The following is an 18,302-nucleotide window of genomic DNA, read 5'->3' as shown; positions in this document are numbered from 1 at the left end:
AATCACTTTTTCTGTTATTACAGCCATAAAGTATTTATATTATGCTGTAAATATAAAATGTGCCCTCTGTAATATATTCTCTTAGTGCACGTGTTGGAATCAGTCCCTACTTGCAGACTTCAGTGTTTGCAACAGTAAGCTTCTTAATTACAGGGAAGTGAAACAAGCAGGATATATTAGCTCAGGCCCATGGTTGCTGCAACTGTGCCTATAGAGCTTCCAGACCACAGCTCTGCATGCACATAGAGGACTATATGCCTATCTCCATCCCTCTGTATCAGTGTTTCTTTTCTTATACTTTGCCTGAGACTTGCACCAATAAGAGAAACATTTAAACACCTGGAAAACCCCACATATATATAATATCCCACAGATATTATAATTACAAAGCACAGTCATTATTCCTCGCCTCTGCCCCACAGACCCTAGACCACTTGCAGTCCTAAAAATCCATTGTCATAGAGGCAAGGATATTACCATGAAAAAGAGGTCACTTGCTTAAGAAATAGTTTTTTCCTGATGGCAGGTACTTCGTAGAATAGAAACTAGAGCTGGTTAAATAGTAATGGTGGTGAAAGGCACCTATGATTTAAACTGATAGAGCAGGCAATGAAGCAGTGACAAAAGGAGGGAAGAAATTGTGTCTATTCCAAACTGAAGCAGAGGCAGGCAAAGGAAGTGTAGGAAGCATAAAGTCCAAGGCAGGTGTAGACATGGAAAGCCAGTGAAAGGTAATATAGTGCAAGGATGCTCAAAAAAGGTTGTTGAACAAATTGATAGACTAGAGCTAAAGCAGATAAACTAAAAAACAGCAAGGAAGAAGAGGCTATAGACCTCCTAGTGAGAAGAAAAATTTAATTTTAAGCCTTAGAGAAACTGCATTTTAATACTCCTTACTCTATTCTATCATGTACAGCTTTCTTTTCAACAAACATCAGTTCCTACAGTGCAATTTCAGCTTTGCCAGGAGACTGAGACACTGCTTTCTTCTGCTGCTTGCTTGTATCAACCTTAGGTTCCAAATAATCACCCATCAGTAGATGAATCCAAATAAGATTATTGATGTTATTCACTTACTCAATAATCAGCATGTATTCAAATTACACCTTTCCAAAAGCATTTTTATGTTAGCACACTGGCTGTTTAAATTCTGGCACCAGTTCCATAAAGACCAATTCACTAACCTTGCTGCTGTCTGTGCAGCCAGCAACAGTGCAGGCTCGCAGCTGGTATGAGTATTCTTGATATGGCTGGACACCACTTGTGTCTGTGAAGCTCATTTCTGTTCCTCTGAAATGCTCGACTCCATTTCGGAGAATGATGTAGTGAAGAATAAGACCTATTGCAGAAAGAACATGTTCCCTTTTGTCAGCTGAGAAATCCTGTGTGATGGTATACTACTATACTCTGCACACATAAGATATTAAACAAAATATCTAGGTGACCACTGTAATAATCATCCTGCTCAAGTGGCTAATGTCAATTACCAGCTACTTTCCTCTTTCTCTACATCAACATAGAATGATAGAATAGTTAGGGTTGGAAAGGACCTTAAAATCAGCTAGCTCCAGCTCCTCTGCCAGGCGCACGGACACCTTGTACTAAACCATGTCACCCAAGACTCCATCTAACCTGACCATCTCAGAAGATCTCAATTTTTTGATTGAAAGGTCTTCCAAGTTTTCTCACTATTTGAAAATCATAACTGATTTTTCCTGAAAGAAACCTCCAAGCCCCCAAATATTTTGTAACATGATTGTAATTTTATGATCATATTTACTGTTCTCAAAAGAGACTTCTGGACACTTAGAAACATACTAAATTGCCTTCTATGAAGGCAGACTCTACTCTTACTTGCAATGAAAATCATCTCAACCTAAAGGAAATTCTTTTTGCAGAATTTTAGGAATATGTATATGCCAGTGACAGTGATTAATTAAGAAACATTTTGTGATTTTGGAACTCTTGTCAGTCAAACTGAACCTACTCTGATTTTACATGTATCAATACCATTTGGTTGAAGTGGTTCCTCCCAGTTTAGCAGTATCATGTCTTCCCGGTTATCCACTTTGGCCCATTTTGGTGGACTTACACCCTGTGGTACATCTTGATTAGTGACAGCTCTGCTAATTTCACTGAAACCTCTTCCATAGCTATTCCAAGCAGCCACCCTGTACTCATATGTGATAAAAGGTTTGAGGTTCAGGTCTGGAAAAAGAAAGTTACACATGGATCATCTCAGTCTTACCAAGTACAAAATAATCTTCATTTTTTTAACCTGTGGCTATGGGACTACCTCTGTGTTTAAAGACAGATATGGAAGTTCCTCCTTTAGTCAGGACCATTTTCTGATCTAGCAATACTTCTATCAACTTTTGTGGAAGCAGGTTTAGACCTTAGGTATTCACCAAACTTACTACTCATGTCATTTCCCTGAAGATCCTGTCCTGATTCACAAATTCTTAAAGAATGCTACTTCACCACAATTGCTTCACATTTAATTAGAATACCTGATAGCATTCAGGACATCTTTTTCTTCAGAGTGAATTAAACAGACTAGCAAATCACCCATCTGATATGCCACTTTTCATTACCTGTAAATGAATACTGCTTTGGGCTTCCTGTGTAGACAGTCTCCTCTTCAGCTGGACACACACCTTCCTTTATCTCCTCTGTAGCACTCTGTGAACCTTTTATCCACACACAGATATTCTCTCTGGGATCAAAGTCACACTTGCCACAATGTGCTGTTGCCTCCATAGATAAAGGGCAAAGAACATTAGCCTTGCATTCTTCTTTTACCTAAGGAATGCACATTGAGTGTTAACATGTATACTGCATCTTTCTTTCTTCAGAAATGCTTCCATCAGTATTTCTCTATCTTTACACAACATACAATTATTTCTAGCATATGGGAAACTCTTTCAGCCTTTGGTCTGTTTGCCCTCTTTGCTCATTAGTGCTTTTATAATCCTGTCTAAAAGAGACAGATTTTTTTTGTAGGGTCCTTGGATGAAAACATCACAAATTTTAACCACTGGAATTCCCAGTGGCTGGTGGTGTTGAACACAGAAGAGTCTAGAATCAAGTGAGAACAGGATTTTATCCAAGATTTTGAACATTCTGCTCCTGCAAAGCCAATATCCTGTGGCAAATCAGTTGCTAATTCCCAGCCCCTCATGCAGCTTGCCAAGTACACAAGAGGGCTCTGTGCAATTCCTTGGCAGCTTTCAAGGCAGAGGACTCTATCCATGGGCTTTATAAATCGTGTCTTCTACCACATCCCTCTTAAACAGCAGTTTTACTGCAATAAGAGGCCCTCTGCAAATGACGCAGATATAAAATTTAACCCATAAAGAACAATTCACAGAAACAGAAATACACACTGAACAGTCACTAGTTTCTGTTAAAATTCATGAAATAGTATTTTTGCCAAACCATAAGCTACAGAGCAATAATTCTCATAAAATATAGGTTATTGCAAGAAGAAATGTACTGCAATATGTGCTACAAATATTTCTGTCCATGAGACCCCAAACTTTTGAAGGAAAACCAAACAGATTCTATCTAATGCTTTGTTAATTTACCCTTAGAAATTAGTTTTTTAGTTGATTATGAACTTCAGATAATTTCATTTCCCAAACTTGTCACTTTCACAAAAATTACATTGTAATAAATATCAATATAGAATGTAGGATATAGATGGACTGGATTCACGTATAAAGTAGCTCCAGATTATGCCTCAGAATATCAATCCTTTTAGTGTTGGTAAATTTACACACATCAGAAAGCTAGCACTACAACCTCTTTTCCACTGCGGGTAAGTGAAATACAAAGTGCTGCCTTTGTTTGTATGTTATACCTAAGGCATGGCTCTTTCATGTTATCTACCAGGATTCATTAACCTATTCTTGCCTTCCATGAACTGCTAATACAGTGCATGGGGAAACTGTAGCTGACTCATCACAACACTTGAATCTTCTCTAGGAGAAAATTATTCAGTCTGAAAATGAAATGACATGAAAACCTCAACATGAAAAGGAGAAGATGGAAGAAATATTTCTGTATTAACTTAGCAGATGAATGAAAATGATACAGAAACACCTGTATGTGGCAGGATGAGGTCTGGCTTTCTTTTTACTTTTACAGTACCTATCCGATTTCCATATTGCACAATTCACAATATCCAACTCTCTCTCTCTCTTTTTCTTTCTTTCTTTCTCTCTCTCTAACCCACTTTCTCCATTTCTATATGAAATAATAAACATCTACAAAACCAGGGTTTCCATCCCTTGAAATGTTCATTTTCTTAAACAAAAATTGTAATAACAGTTAAAAATATTTTTACAGTGTAGGTATAACAGCAGAATGCTGACTCTTGAAGATTTCTATCGAATTTGCAAGGTTTTACAACTTTGAAAGTTTGGCCAGATTGTCTCATGCCAACACCTATAATCACTGGCCGCTCTCAGAAGAGATGGAATTAACCTTTATAGTGCTTGGTTTACTCACACGTTAAAAAAGAGTGCAATAAACTACAATTCATTAGGCACAAAAGATATCAAAAACATAGTACCCTCATTGCTGCTAAAAGTTATATAGGGACCTATCCCACTACTGCTGAAATTTATGTCAAAATTGCAGTGGTTTTCTATAGGATCAAGATTAAGTCCAACAAGAAAATATAAATTGTTTTATTTTTATTTATATAATACTATTTTATTTATAGTAATACTGTCTGCCAAAATTGAAATGTAATAGCATTTTTATACTTCAGAACTGGCCACTTCAATTTTAATTTCCACTTAAGGAACATCATCAGGAACAGTGGTCACAGAACAGAAACTGGCTATACATGTCAGTCTTGTTAGTATGCCAGCTTTTAGCCGCTGTACTAATCTGAAGTGCCGGGCAACACTTCACAGAGGCAGCTAATCATTATTAATTCCTTTAGAATTCATTGCAATAACATCAATCATGGTGAACTCATTCGGTATTAATATGGATGTAATGTGAAAATGAATAATGCACACAAGATTTTTTATATTCCTCTTTTAGAAAAATAGTTATGAACAGTGTATTTCTCTTTCCATCGTGAAATCAGAGCTACAAGAGATTTTCTATCAATTACCTTCATCACCATTCCAGCTGAAATCTTGTCAGAGCAAACATATTTCAAAGGATTGTATCCAACTCCATTACAGCATTCTTCGCTCTTTGGAATAAGTTCAGTTTCACAGCATTTTACTGGCACTTGCTCATTCTTTCTAACATGTGCTAGGGACTCACCACTGGAACCTGAGCAGCATATGGTATCTGATTTATTCACGTATTCCTGCCCACAGCAGAACATCCCTGAAATGAATAAACAAAAAAATATATCTGAATATGAAATGTAAGTAAATAAATAAATAGATAAGAAAGAAGAAAGCTCAGAATGCAATACAGCTTGGCATAAAACCATCAGCAGCTGGAATTATGCAGATTTAGCTAAAGTGAGACTAAATTCGAATGTGAGGTGACTGAAGCAAGCGTCCTGACTTCCAGACCTACTGAAAACAATCAAGAATTAGAAGAATAAACAGGGATCCCCTACAATCAACTTACACCATTGCTGAACTTCTGGAAGAACCTGTGCTATGAAATACCATAGCAAGGTGCTGTGCACAACAGGGCGAAGACAGACTGTTGATGAAAATTTCCTTTAGAAATGTGGAAAATGGGAAAGCTTCTCCGTGTACTTTCCAGTCAGGTCTCATTCATCCCCCCTCACCTGGGCAGTCTTCCAATAGTGCATCTAAGCATTCGAGAATGTTTCATGTCTTACTTTATATTTTAAAGCAGGGGTTCATACTAGGTATGTAGAACCGAATGGGTGACTTGCCAAATATTCACAGTGAATACAGAGAACTGTTCTGTGAGAAGTTAATATTTAAATATAATCTGCATTTTAAATAATTCTATTATAAAATTAAAAGCTGATCATTTATATATATAAAATATATGTATTCACATGAATCACTCTGCACCTGTGAAATACTGGTGTTGAACCCCACACCATTTAAAGAATTGGGTGCATTTTAACTGTGAACCAAATGCTACAAACACCTCAATAACTGGCAATGAAATCAGTGTTGTTACTAAATCAGCTAGAAAGATATCACATGAAGAACCAGGGGTGTAATATACTGTTATATCTATAAGGTAGTTTGTCTTTGACATAGTTTTTCTATAGTAGGTATGCATTTAAAAAACATGCAAAAGTGGCCACTTGTCTCACTGCCATTTATTGCAGCAAATCTCTTAGGAAGTCATACATAATGAAAGTTACCCTTTAAGAGTTCGATCCTGCTAAAGCATTTAGAGCATTTCATTGCAGTCATTGGAATGACTGAAAATGGTGATGTTACTTACATACTTTCCCTTTTTTCAGGGCTGGTTCTATTCACAGCAATCAAACCATGATCACCAGCTCTCCAAGAGGTAAATACTTCCTCCTCATCACACCCTTTTTCCAAATTGTCCTAGGATTCTACCAATTTTAAGTAGAGAATTAATGCAGAAAATAACTCAATTCAACACTAATAAGCAACTCTGCCCCAAGAGACTTTTGACAGGCAAACTAAAATGCTGATAATGAACTGTTTTCCTATTGAAACAAACAAAGCTGTATTCTTTCCCAGAGAACCTCATCTTTGTTTAACTGAATTAATTTTTTCAGCCAAGATTTCACTCACATAACAAGAAGTGACTCCCTTTCTAGTTTCTTTGGTAAACCATTACTTCTTTAATTATTATCAACCTTGTTCCAGTGTGATAAATTGCTAATTACTTAATACCCTAATCAGCGTTCATTCCTTGCACAGATAAACTGTGACAGCGCCATTAATTTAAATAGTAATTTCACTTAATGGCCAGAACAGCACACCAGATTTTTATGCAGCATTTTCTGAAGACTGCATCCATCACTGCAATATTCTGACATAAAGATGTCTGACGTGCACTAACTCACTTAGGGAGAGCAGATGTTGCAGAGCAGAGTTTGGTAGTAATTCCCATAGTGCATCACTTCAGCATGAATGAGCTGCAAAGGCAGAGGTAGACAATCTTCTGAAACTGCATTGCATAGCCTCTGACCTTTGCTTAATTTATCACATGTAGCACTTGACTCCTGAACCTTGACACCTCAAATGCACGATTTTAAATATGCTTAAAAAAAAAACAAACAAAAACCACCCAAACCCAAAATAGGACTGGGTAATATTGATGGATTGATTTGCCTTCAAAAAATCACTTTATTCAATTTGCTTAAGGATCCAGAAATTCCTACAAACCCTTGCTGAATTCAGCAAAATACCAAAATACAAATGGTTTGTTTATAAATCAGCTGGAATGTGTCTGTCATGTTTTATATGTTTATGTTTCATAGGCACATAATGCATTCCAGCAAAAAGAAAATCCATGGGCTGGAAAAGACACTTCCTGCTAACAGTGATTTCTGTCAACAATTATTTCATGCTCATCCCCAGCAACTGAAAAAATTTACAAACAGAGCTGAGTGATGAATTACTAATTTAGTAAATCTGCAAAACCAATGCTTTCAAAAGGGAAAAAATGAGTATTAAAAGGCTTAGCCTTTGGAGCCAGACTAGAGGATCAGCAAAATACAGAGCCAGTGTACATTGCAAACTACTCCAAAAATCCTTGGCTTACACGTGGGTATTGCAACTCTTACTGATCAGGAACCACAACAGTACAAAGCATAAGCCTGGGATGTCAGGATTGTGGCATTTTACTAGCTTTATTTTATTTTTTCTTTAACAGAAAATCCAAGAGTGGTTTTAGCTGACATTATCCTTTATAGACAGAAATGGGCAACTCACAATCACAGCGCAGCCGTGAGGCTCAGGATGTGTATACAATGGCATCACTGCCAGCCTTTGCCAGTAGATGTCTCTATGGTCACCCCACTAAACTAGGCCAACAAGGGGTGAAAAAGAAAACCTAAGAAACTGACAATTAAAAGAGTAATGTGAGATGAACAAGACATCTCCTTTTGCAAGACAGACTCTGAAAAAAGGTATATAATTGCAAAAGAAAAAGTTCTATGGTTCAAGCCCTTAAAAAACATTGAGCGCAAACCTGTGTCTAGATTGGGCAGACACATGCTGCTTTCAAACTGGTTGTGCAACAAAATAAGGAAGTGCACAAGGTTTGCACATTTAGTGATCATGTTTTTCCTGCATGACTTTTTTCAAGTAATTAAAACTCCCCCCCCCAAAAGATTTAAATGGTCATTATATTTTCAACATGGCATTCACTGCCAACTACCAAAATGAGCTTCAGAAACACTTTAGCTTTTTCATAAAGCCACCCTGATACCTCTTCCCTTTCTAGGCATTGAGATCAGATTTCCAGCTACCATATTCTTGCAAAATTCTCCTTATGTATTTGGTAATGATAAGTAAATTATGTTTTAATGTGAGAGTATTTTTTCCATTAGAATCATTATAATAATAGCGATAGGGAGCCGGTATATTTTTGTGCCTAGCTTGTGCATTTTCATGATGCATTTAGCAAGGCTGAATTACTCTAAGAAATTAAGAAAAACATACTGAGCGTGATGTATACCATATAATAAGGAACCATAATCTATTCTATGCTTAATGCAAAAGAATACCATCTCATTTCAACTACGGCACTAATTCATCTTTCAAACCTGTATTTGTGTTCAGCTGTATGCTGGCTCACAGCATAAAGTCCTCACAGAAAACCTGTAAGTGATGAAAGAGCAGTTTTCTTCTATAATAGCCAAAAAAATGCCATCCTGACCCATTCTCATGAAGAATGGTGTAAATGATAGAGCGCTACAGGCTAAACACATTTTAAAAAGAGGGATAGAAAGGTTTTCTAAATATATGTATTTAAGAAAAAAAAATGTTAACAATATATATATACTGAAATGAAGAACATAACTTTCATCCCAAGATACCTGTATTACACTCCTACACAACTCATCTGCCCAGAGAGAGCAGTAAAAACATAAACGCTACCCCAGCAGTTCTGTTCCAACAGCATCTGTTAATTCACTCCATTTATAAAATACATATTGACAAAGACAACTGAACTGGGACCAGGGAGATTTGATTTGGTGTGAGAAAGTCAATTCAATGTGATTTTGTTAAAGGGCTCCTGCAGGCAAATAAAAGAGTTTAAGTAATAAAGTACATAAAGAGATGTTTTATGAGCCAGCCCCGTCTTGTGGCAGCCACACCATGTGTGGCTATGTAAGAAAGCCTTGCTCAGAGCTGATGTTGTAAGCCTGTGTAGATGCTGGAGATCAGGCACAATTAGGGATCACAGTAAGGGTGAGTTAAAATCATGCAAGCAGCGCTGTTCAATCCATGAGTCACCACTGGAAGGGAAGGATAGCAGACAGACCCCAGAATGTGTTGCAATGTCTCTTCTGATTAGCCCTTCCTGGCAGTCAATTCAGAACTAGAACATTTCTAATACCACAGCAGCTGAAGGATCTAGTGAAGGTAAAAAAAGAAAACTGAAGATAAAGCTCATTTTCGGGGAAATGAGTTCAGCCTTCAGATCTGGATTCTTAGCTATATATAAAGATCTTTAGTTGTATAACTAGAGGTTCAAACTGGAATATGGAGAAAGCACTGCATCACTCTTCTTTGTACACCAAGCAGAACTGGGTACTAAACCTTCATTATTTCTGTGTTTTGAAATAAGGCTCCCCTTTGAGACTGCAATTGTTTCTGAAGCCTTTTTGTCAGGCTGAGAAAGCCTAAGGCTGATGATATATAATTTGTCTAATAACTGTGGAAAGAAAAGATACATGAAAATACCTGAATAGGGTTTGTAATAATACCTCCAATCTCTGTCACCAGCTAGTCACAGAGTGCTTTATGAGGAAGTAGGGTTCAGATTGTACCTCTGAATGATGAATTAATTTCCTGTGGTATGCAGGAGATTAATGGGATACACCATATGAGCACATGTCTAGTGCTAGGGATTAAGTTTTGTTAATTTTCAACTGCAATAGCTTACCCCTATGTAGATGCACAAGTGAAGGGACATAGACCACCAAGCAGACAGCATAGCAATCTTCAATTTCTAGGTGACTAACCCCACATCTCCAGAGCGAATGGAAAATTCCTGCACTAGAATGCATGGCAGCACACAAGGCGGCTAAGTCAAAGCTCTGCTCTACTCACTGAGAGGAGACTGTTCCTATTTTCTTACTGGCATAATGAAAGATCATGTACTCCTTTTCTAATTTTTCTAGTGTTTCCATCCCCTACAGCCTTTGGATGAAGGTGAAGAAGGGTTATTGAAAGCTCACCATTTTGTAGTCTATCAGAACAGGTGAGTAAAATCCAACATCATTTCAACAAATTGGCACACACACCTTCAATGTTAGTGTATCACTGCTGAATGGTTGATGACAGAAGAGATTTAGAAAGATGAAGACTGACTTTCTTAAAAACTTATCACATACCTGTGACAGGTCTGTGTGCAGTCCCTTTTTCTTCATCACCACAACAGACCAAATCTGTGCTTATGACTTCTCCACCGCAGCACTGTTGATTGAAACTGTCATGGAGGGTTCCACCACAGCAGATTTGATTGCCCGATATGGAGTAAGGCATTCCCTGGCAACAAGAGTCACCAACTCCAACTGAAACTCTGTTTTGCTCTTCATTAGGGCAACATACTTCTCCTGTCAATTTAAGAATGCAATTGAAGACTTTATGCATTTATTGCTCTTCAAATCCCTGAGAGGCTTTCCTCTGAGAGCAACAAGTTTGGTTTCACACACTAGTAGCTGCATGTACAAAATATTCCACTTGAAGGAAATGAATCACTCAGTACATAAGAATGCTATGAAAGTATTATAATAATTTGTAATAATAATTAAAGAAACACGTATTCATGAATTCAGGGCCAAGACTTTGTATGATATCCAAATGCAAGCATGACAAAGACAAACTGAGAGAGCAACAAAAATACTTTCTGTACATATAAGAGTACAACTGAAAACCTTTAAGTGGAGGCAGCTACATAATAAAGAGAGTTTGTTCTTGCTATGATTAGCAGAACAGTCAGCCTGCTTTTCAGCAAAAAATTTCCTTGCCTCCTCCAAAATCACAGAATCATAGAATCATAGAATAATTAGGGTTGGAAAGGACCTTAAGATCATCTAGTTCCAAGCCCCTGCCATGGGCAGGGACACCTCACACTAAACCATGTCACCCAAGGCTCTGTCCAACCTGGCCTTGAACACCACCAGGGATGGAGCATTCACAACTTCCCTGGGCAAACCATTCCAGTGCCTCACCACCCTTACAGTAAAGAACTCCCTCCCTATATCCAATCTAAACTTCCCCTGTTTAAGTTAGAACCCATTACCTCTTGTCCTGTCTCTACAGCCCCCAATGAAGAGTCCCTCCCCAGCATCCCTATAGCTCCCCTTCAGATACTGGAAGGCTGCTATGAGGTCTCCATGCAGCCTTCTCTTCTCCAGGCTGAACAGCCCCAACTTTCTCAGCCTATCTTCATACAGAAGGTGCTCCAGATCATCCTCATGGCCCTCCTCTGGACTTGTTCCAACAGTTCCATGTCCTTTTCATGTTGAGGACACCAGAACTGCACACAATACTCCAGTCCAGAGGTCTCACAAGAGCAGAGTAGAGAGGCAGGATCACCTCCTTCGACCTGCTGGTCATGCTCCTCTTGATGCAGCCCAGGATACCGTTGGCTTTCTGGGCTGCAAGTGCACACTGAAGCCGGCTCATGTTCATTTTCTCATCAACCAGCACCCCCAAGTCCTTCTCTGCAGGGCTGCTCTGAATCTCTTTTCTGCCCAACCTGTAGCTGTGCCTGGGATTGCTCCGACCCAGGTGTAAGACCTTGCACTTGGCATGGTTAAACTTCATACAGTTGGCATCAGCCAACAAGCGTGTCAAGGTCCCTCTGGATAGCATTCCTTCCCTCCGGCGTATCAACCGAACCACACAGCTTGGTGTCATCGGCAAACTTGCTGAGGGTGCACTCAATCCCACTGTCCATGTCACAGACAAAGATGTTGAGCAAGACCAGTCCCAACACTGAACCCTGAGGAACACCACTCGTTACTGGTCTCCAGCTGGACATCGAGCCATTGACCACAACTCTTCGCGTGCAGCCATCCAGCCAGTTCTTTATCCACCGAGTGGTCCATATATCAGACTGATGCCTCTCTAACTTAGACACAAGGATGTCATGCAGGACAGCGTCAAATGCTTTGCAGAAGTCCAGGTAGATGACGTCACCTGCTCTGCCCCGTCCATCAGTTCCGTAGCCCCATCACAGAAGGCCACCAAATCGGTCAGGCAGGATTTCCCCTTAGTGAAGCCATGCTGGCTGTCACCAAGCACCTTGTTGTTTTTCATGTGCCTTAGCATGCCTTCCAGGAGAATCTGCTTCAAGATTTTGCCAGGCGCAGAGGTGAGATCGACTGGTCTGTAGTTCCCTGGGTCATCCATTTTCCCCTTCTTGAAAATAGGGGTTATATTTCCCTTTTTTCAGTCGTCAGGAACTTCACCTGACTGCCATGATGTTTCAAATATCATTGACACTGGCTTAGCAACTTCATTTGCCAGCTCCTTCAGGACCTGCAGATGGATTTCATTAGGTCACATGGACTTGTGCAAGTTCAGATTCTTAAGATGGTCTCAACCATCTGGTCTCAAACCAGATTCTCTCCTACAGTGGGCCTAGGGTCTTCATTCTCTGTGCCTGCCTTCCAAGACTTGGGTTGTGTGGTCAGAGCATTTGCCAGTGAAGACTGAGGCAAAGAAGTCATTAAGAACCTCAGCCTTCTCCAAATCCAGGATAGCCAGGTCTCCTGATAGATTCCGGAGGGAGCCTACATCGTCCCTAGTCTGTCTTTTATTTGCAACGTAACTATAGAATCCCTTCCTGTTATCCTTAACATCCCTAGCCAAGTTTAATTCTAACTGGGCCTTAGCTTTCCTAACCTGGTCCAATCTTCCTGGACAACATCCCTGTAATCTTCCCAGGCCGCCTGTCCTTGTTTCTACCTTGTATAAGCTCTTTTTTCCCTTTAAGCTTCCTGAGCAGCTCCTTATCCATCCAAGGAGGTCTCCTGGCCCTCCTGCTGCACTTCCTTCTAGTTGGGATGCAACACTCCTGAGCTTGGAGCAGATGGTCCTTGCATATCAACCAACAGTCTTGGGCCTCTCTGCCCTCTAGGGCTATATCCCATGGAACCTTACTAAGCAGGTTCCTGAAGAGGCCAAAGTCTGCTGTCTTGAAGTCCAGGGCAGTGAGCTTGCTGCATGCTCTTCTCACTGTTCTGAGGATCTTGAACTCGACCATCTCATGATTGCTGCAACCAAGGCTGCCCTGGAGCGTCACATTTCCAACCAGCCCTTCCCTGTTGGTGAGCACGAGGTCAAGCATGGCACCTCTCCTTGTTGGCTCCTCTATTACTTGCAGGAGGAAGTTGTCTTCCACACAATCGAGGAACCTCCTGGATTGCTTGTGCCGGGCCGTACCTTCACTCCAACAGATGTCAGGGTGGTTGAAGTCCCCCATGAGAACAAGGGCCTGCGAGCATGAGGCTGTTCCTTATCTCTCTATAGAGCACTTCATCCACAGATTCCTCTTGATCAGGTGGTCTGTAACAGATCCCCACAGTAATGTCTCCCATCACTGTTCTCCCTTTAACCCTGACCCACAAACTCTCTGTTGACTGCTCACCTGTCCCCAGACAGAGTTCCATACTCTCCAGCCTATCCCTAACATAAATAGCAACTCCCCCTCCCTGCCTGCCAGGCCTGTCTTTTCTAAAGAGCCTGTAACCTTCCATTCCAACACTCCAGTCGTAGGAGCCATCCCACCATGTTTCTGTGATACCTATTATATCATATCCCCGTAGATGTGCACACACCTCTAATTCCTCTTGTTCCCCATAGTACGGGTGTTTGAATAGAGGCATCTGAGCAGAACTCCAAATGAAGCCAGCTCATTGGCTGGAGTTACTCCAAACTTACTTTGAAGGACTAATTCACACTGCTCAAGGAGTTTTTCAGTGTTACTCAGTACTTCATCTCCCAAAGAATTTAAGGATTAAACTCACTTTAAAAATTAGAAACCACCATCACAATTAGTGGGCTTGGCTGCTACTTAAGCAAAAGCACAAGCTTTTGCAGGAAAAGGCTTTAGGATATGCTAATAATGCCAGCACTATAGGTGGGGTGGGCTAGGCTGGACAGGGATAAACTGTGAGGTATGAAGGGAGTAGATACTGCTGTAAAGGATACAACAACTACGGTAAATGGCAATAATTTTCATTTACTAGTGTCTGCACTTGAGCTGATCCAGTGTTCCAAAAGTTACAATTTCCTTTTACCTTCCTGTGTTGCAATGATTTCTGTGGCTCAAAAGTCAGTTGGAAGGAGTAAGTTTTTTGTTCTGCTGTTGAAGATGGGTAACAGAGGTGATTAAAGTATTTTCATTCCTGATTGCTAATAAATGTGTTTGATGTTTAAAACTGATTTTTCTCATCAAAAGTAATATCTGCAGTCCTTTTGTTCTGAAAGGTTGGGGATTACAAACATCCCTTAACCCAATGAAGCTTTTGTTGGGAATAAACAGGTGGCGCAAATGTAACAGCTGAGGGAGGACACTGCCTTCCTTTCCTCCCACGTTCCTTGCCAAAGAGGTGCCTGCGTGGTAGTAGCATTACTTGTTCTGCTGTGCTTTAAGAAGCTCTCCTCCCATTTTAATTCTGGGATGGATGTTTGCACTTCTTTGTGCGCTACTGTTTCAGAAACTGAGATTCCTGCCTTCCTAATTTGTAATCTTCATGCCTTCAGCCCAGTGTGCTTCAGTACATCTACAGCTATCAAGCTGGCCAAACAACATCTGGGAAATATGTATGCTTAGAGAGTTTCCTGTATAAATAACTTTATCAAATAAAGTCCATAATAAACAAAAAAAGATGAGACCAATTTTTTACAGCATAATAGATATAATCTATTTAGATACTTCAGCATATTTTCCTGCATTCTTCAGAATCTAATTTAGTTGCTGCACAGAGAAAGTATTAAAACACAGAATGTAGCTTACATCTATTGGAAGTTAAACCTTTTTTTTTTAAGAACTATTAGACATAAGACACAAAGGATCAGTAACCTTCTCATTAACCTCTCAAAATGGGATCCATTCCAAGCTAGGCTTGAAAATGTTCTCTTTCTGAAAGCTACCATGCAGTCTTACCAGTTAATTGTTATCCTTATCAAAAAGTGACCTACATTAACATTTAGCTTGTGGTTATTAGCATATTTATAAAAATAAAAAAGAAAAAAGTGACCAACACTGTTCATGTTCCTGCCCTTTAGAGTTTGTAAAAAGAGAATGCGGCAAGAAAGAGTTTAAAATCATGTTCAAACATTCTGTGTTATTCATGCCTGTGGGCTGCTGACTGAACAAGAAGTATTTTCAGACATAAGACATTTTGTTTCACTGCGCTTTTCTTTCTTGATGTAAACAACATTGAGCTAGTTAACACAGACCACTGGATGGGGACAGAGGTCACAGTATAATCTCTCAATTTCAGTACATTGAGATTAATGAGGCCAGCACAATTCTCCTTTCTGGTTCTTCCATGTGATAGCATTTTCTGGTGACATCATGGAAGGTATTCTAATATTGTGATATATGAATTACTTTTCCAAGGATCAGAACTTGGGATGTGCTGAATGTGTTGGCAAAAATTCAAGCATTTCTGAGCTGAGGGAATGCGTGCCAGTGCATGAGTAATGGAAGCATTTTAGCTCCTGACCTCACAATTGCCTACAAAGAGATATATGCTCTGCACACTGCTCCCTGAAAGGGCTCTCCTCCCCCTTTTCCTCCCCTCTCCGTGTCAAAAAGCCTTCAACAAACTGGAAAAGTGAACTCTAGACAACAGGACAGAAAGAGTTTTGGCAAACTTCCCAAACAGTTCTGAGCATAAACGTATGATCAGCCTTGTGGAAAGGATAAATTTCCATCCAAGAGAATATATGTGGGATGTATAATTTGATCTGTAACACTGCTAGAAACAAAGAGTAGACAATGCAGAAAGAAGTAGAAGTGATGTAATCCATAATATCCCAAACAATTGTTCCACGAAAGAAATGGCTAGGGAAAATCACATGGGGTCAAGTCAAGCAGAGAACTAAACTGCACCACTAAATTGCCTGATGGGGTTCCTGTTAAGCAGAACTGCCCTTCCCATTATGCATCACTTACTGCAATTAAGTATAGTTTGGCATAAATTAGTTCTCTGAGAAATGACCAAATCACCAGTTTTCATCAGTTAAGTCTTTCTTGAATAAATAGAGCATACCACGTTTAGAAGACAAAGTCAGTGCAATTTTCTCTGCTTATCCCATTGAACACAAGTCTCAAAGACATCTAGGAATCTTGATAAATCTCACATTTATTGCTATGTTTTCATTCCCCTTGGTTTAACAGACACATCAACTTTGCTGTTTTGTTTCTTTCAAGCACTGGAAAGGAGTTGTCTCTTACCTACTGATACCTTAGTGTAATAACCACCACAGCACAGATGTTTTGGTTGCACAGCATGTACCTGACCACCACAGCAAACCCCTGGTGAATTAAGAATAAATGGAATGTACTTGTCCTCACAGCATTGGAAGCCAGGTTTATTGTCGTGCAGAATCCCATTACAGCATACCTAGAAGTAGTTAAAAAAAATAGCTGTAAGGCAGTATCTGTTAAACAGAACATAATATGTTCTCTGGCAAAACAACATATACAAAAACGTGTACAACATCCTAGTATGGACACTAATATGACTGCAGTCAAATAAAATGTAACTTGGCTAAAATCCTGTGCCCTCCAGCATTATCAGCTTCAATAAACTAGTGTGTATCTGACAGAATACTGCTATTTTGTGGCCTTCAATCATACTGCACCTTAATAGAATAATCCACTAATATGAATCATCTTCATTTGCCTTGCAGGCTGTTTGAGTCTCTCAATGTGGAGTATATTGCAATATGTAGATATAATTTACCATCACCCTACCCTTTTCTTTCATTCCCAATTCTCATTTATTTATTTATTTATGGTAAAACATGTCACCTGAAACCCTTTAAACTCAAAATTAGTATTCCCCAGTATGAGGAGTTCTTGGTTTTTCTTTCACATAAAAATAACTGGATTTTTCTTCTTATAGCACATGATCACTTATTTATGACCACAGTTCTTCAGAGACAATGTGATCTCAAGAGATCAGTATTTACATAAGGGCTCTTTATTTAAGAAAAAAAAAAATTACATGGAAATGAACTTTGAAAAGGCCCTTTAATTGTGGGCTTCTTTCGAGGTGTTGTCGAGAAAATGATATGCCTGAATAATCAAAGTTATTTGCACACTTACTCCTGTGTCGATGGAATGGCACACTGTGTACACAGCAAATCATAGAGCACAGCCAGGGAAATCGTTGTAAAAACTCTAAACTCAGAACCTACACTCAGGGCAACTTGTATTAGCCACGAGGATGCCTCCTACAGCTAGACAAAGAAGGCAGTTGTCAGGACAGCACAGATGTTGCTCCTTTGTCTTCTTGTAACACGGTGCACTTCCATCCCTGACTTGAACCACATTCCAAATCAGGTTATTTTAGCAGCAACAAAAGAACGTGTTCCTCTTGAAGGACCCTCTGTTTCCCTAGGTATTTTAATTACTAGCTGACAAAAAACATTTAAAAATACCTATCACTATGCTCAGGACAGCTAACTTGCCTTACATTTACAATGTAATGCAAATACATGCCTATAGATAAAATATTCATACTTTTCTTAAATCAGAAACAAATTCCTTCTGACTTCAGAAAGATGATGCTTTGTTTTATTAATTTTTGAATGGCCTTTACGCAATCACCTTTGGAAGTATCAGGTTAGGTTCTGAAGTTAGAATTTAGATACATAAAAACAATATGGAACCCAAAGTTAACATGAGATAGGGCAGAAGGTGTTCTTGTTTTCTCATTGTGTTTTCAGGTTTTATAACCTTATACACTTTGAATCGCCACACAGCTTTCTGCTTTTCCAGCATACATTCTCATTCAGCATCTGTTTTAGACTATCAACGTAGGTGAATTTAGTAATTTTCTGTTCAGGAATTTTGAGTCTCTGTAGACCTTATTATATTATTTTGCTGTCCACCTTGTCACTGGTAATATAATCCAATCTATGAATTCA

The 18,302-nt window shown here is 39.3% G+C and overlaps 1 protein-coding gene across 1 annotated transcript in view; it reads right to left on the bottom strand.

The window, feature by feature from the left end:
• Window positions 1-18,302, bottom strand: part of USH2A (usherin) — a gene marked incomplete at both ends in the record, with an annotated part of 378,822 nt that overhangs the window by 73,193 nt on the left and 287,327 nt on the right. Inside the window, 6 exons of the mRNA XM_080614877.1 lie at window positions 1,181-1,339; window positions 2,011-2,208; window positions 2,595-2,802; window positions 5,132-5,355; window positions 10,517-10,738; window positions 16,603-16,771. Coding sequence (XP_080471003.1) covers window positions 1,181-1,339; window positions 2,011-2,208; window positions 2,595-2,802; window positions 5,132-5,355; window positions 10,517-10,738; window positions 16,603-16,771 — 1,180 coding nt within the window. The remainder of the gene's footprint in view (window positions 1-1,180; window positions 1,340-2,010; window positions 2,209-2,594; window positions 2,803-5,131; window positions 5,356-10,516; window positions 10,739-16,602; window positions 16,772-18,302) is intronic.

Source organism: Psittacula echo (assembly GCF_963264785.1).
Source record: "Psittacula echo genome assembly, chromosome: 4".
Taxonomy (NCBI): Eukaryota; Metazoa; Chordata; class Aves; order Psittaciformes; family Psittacidae; genus Psittacula; species Psittacula echo.
The sequence above is the reverse complement of the archived record's forward strand: the minus strand, read 5'-3'. Positions and strand labels throughout refer to the sequence as shown.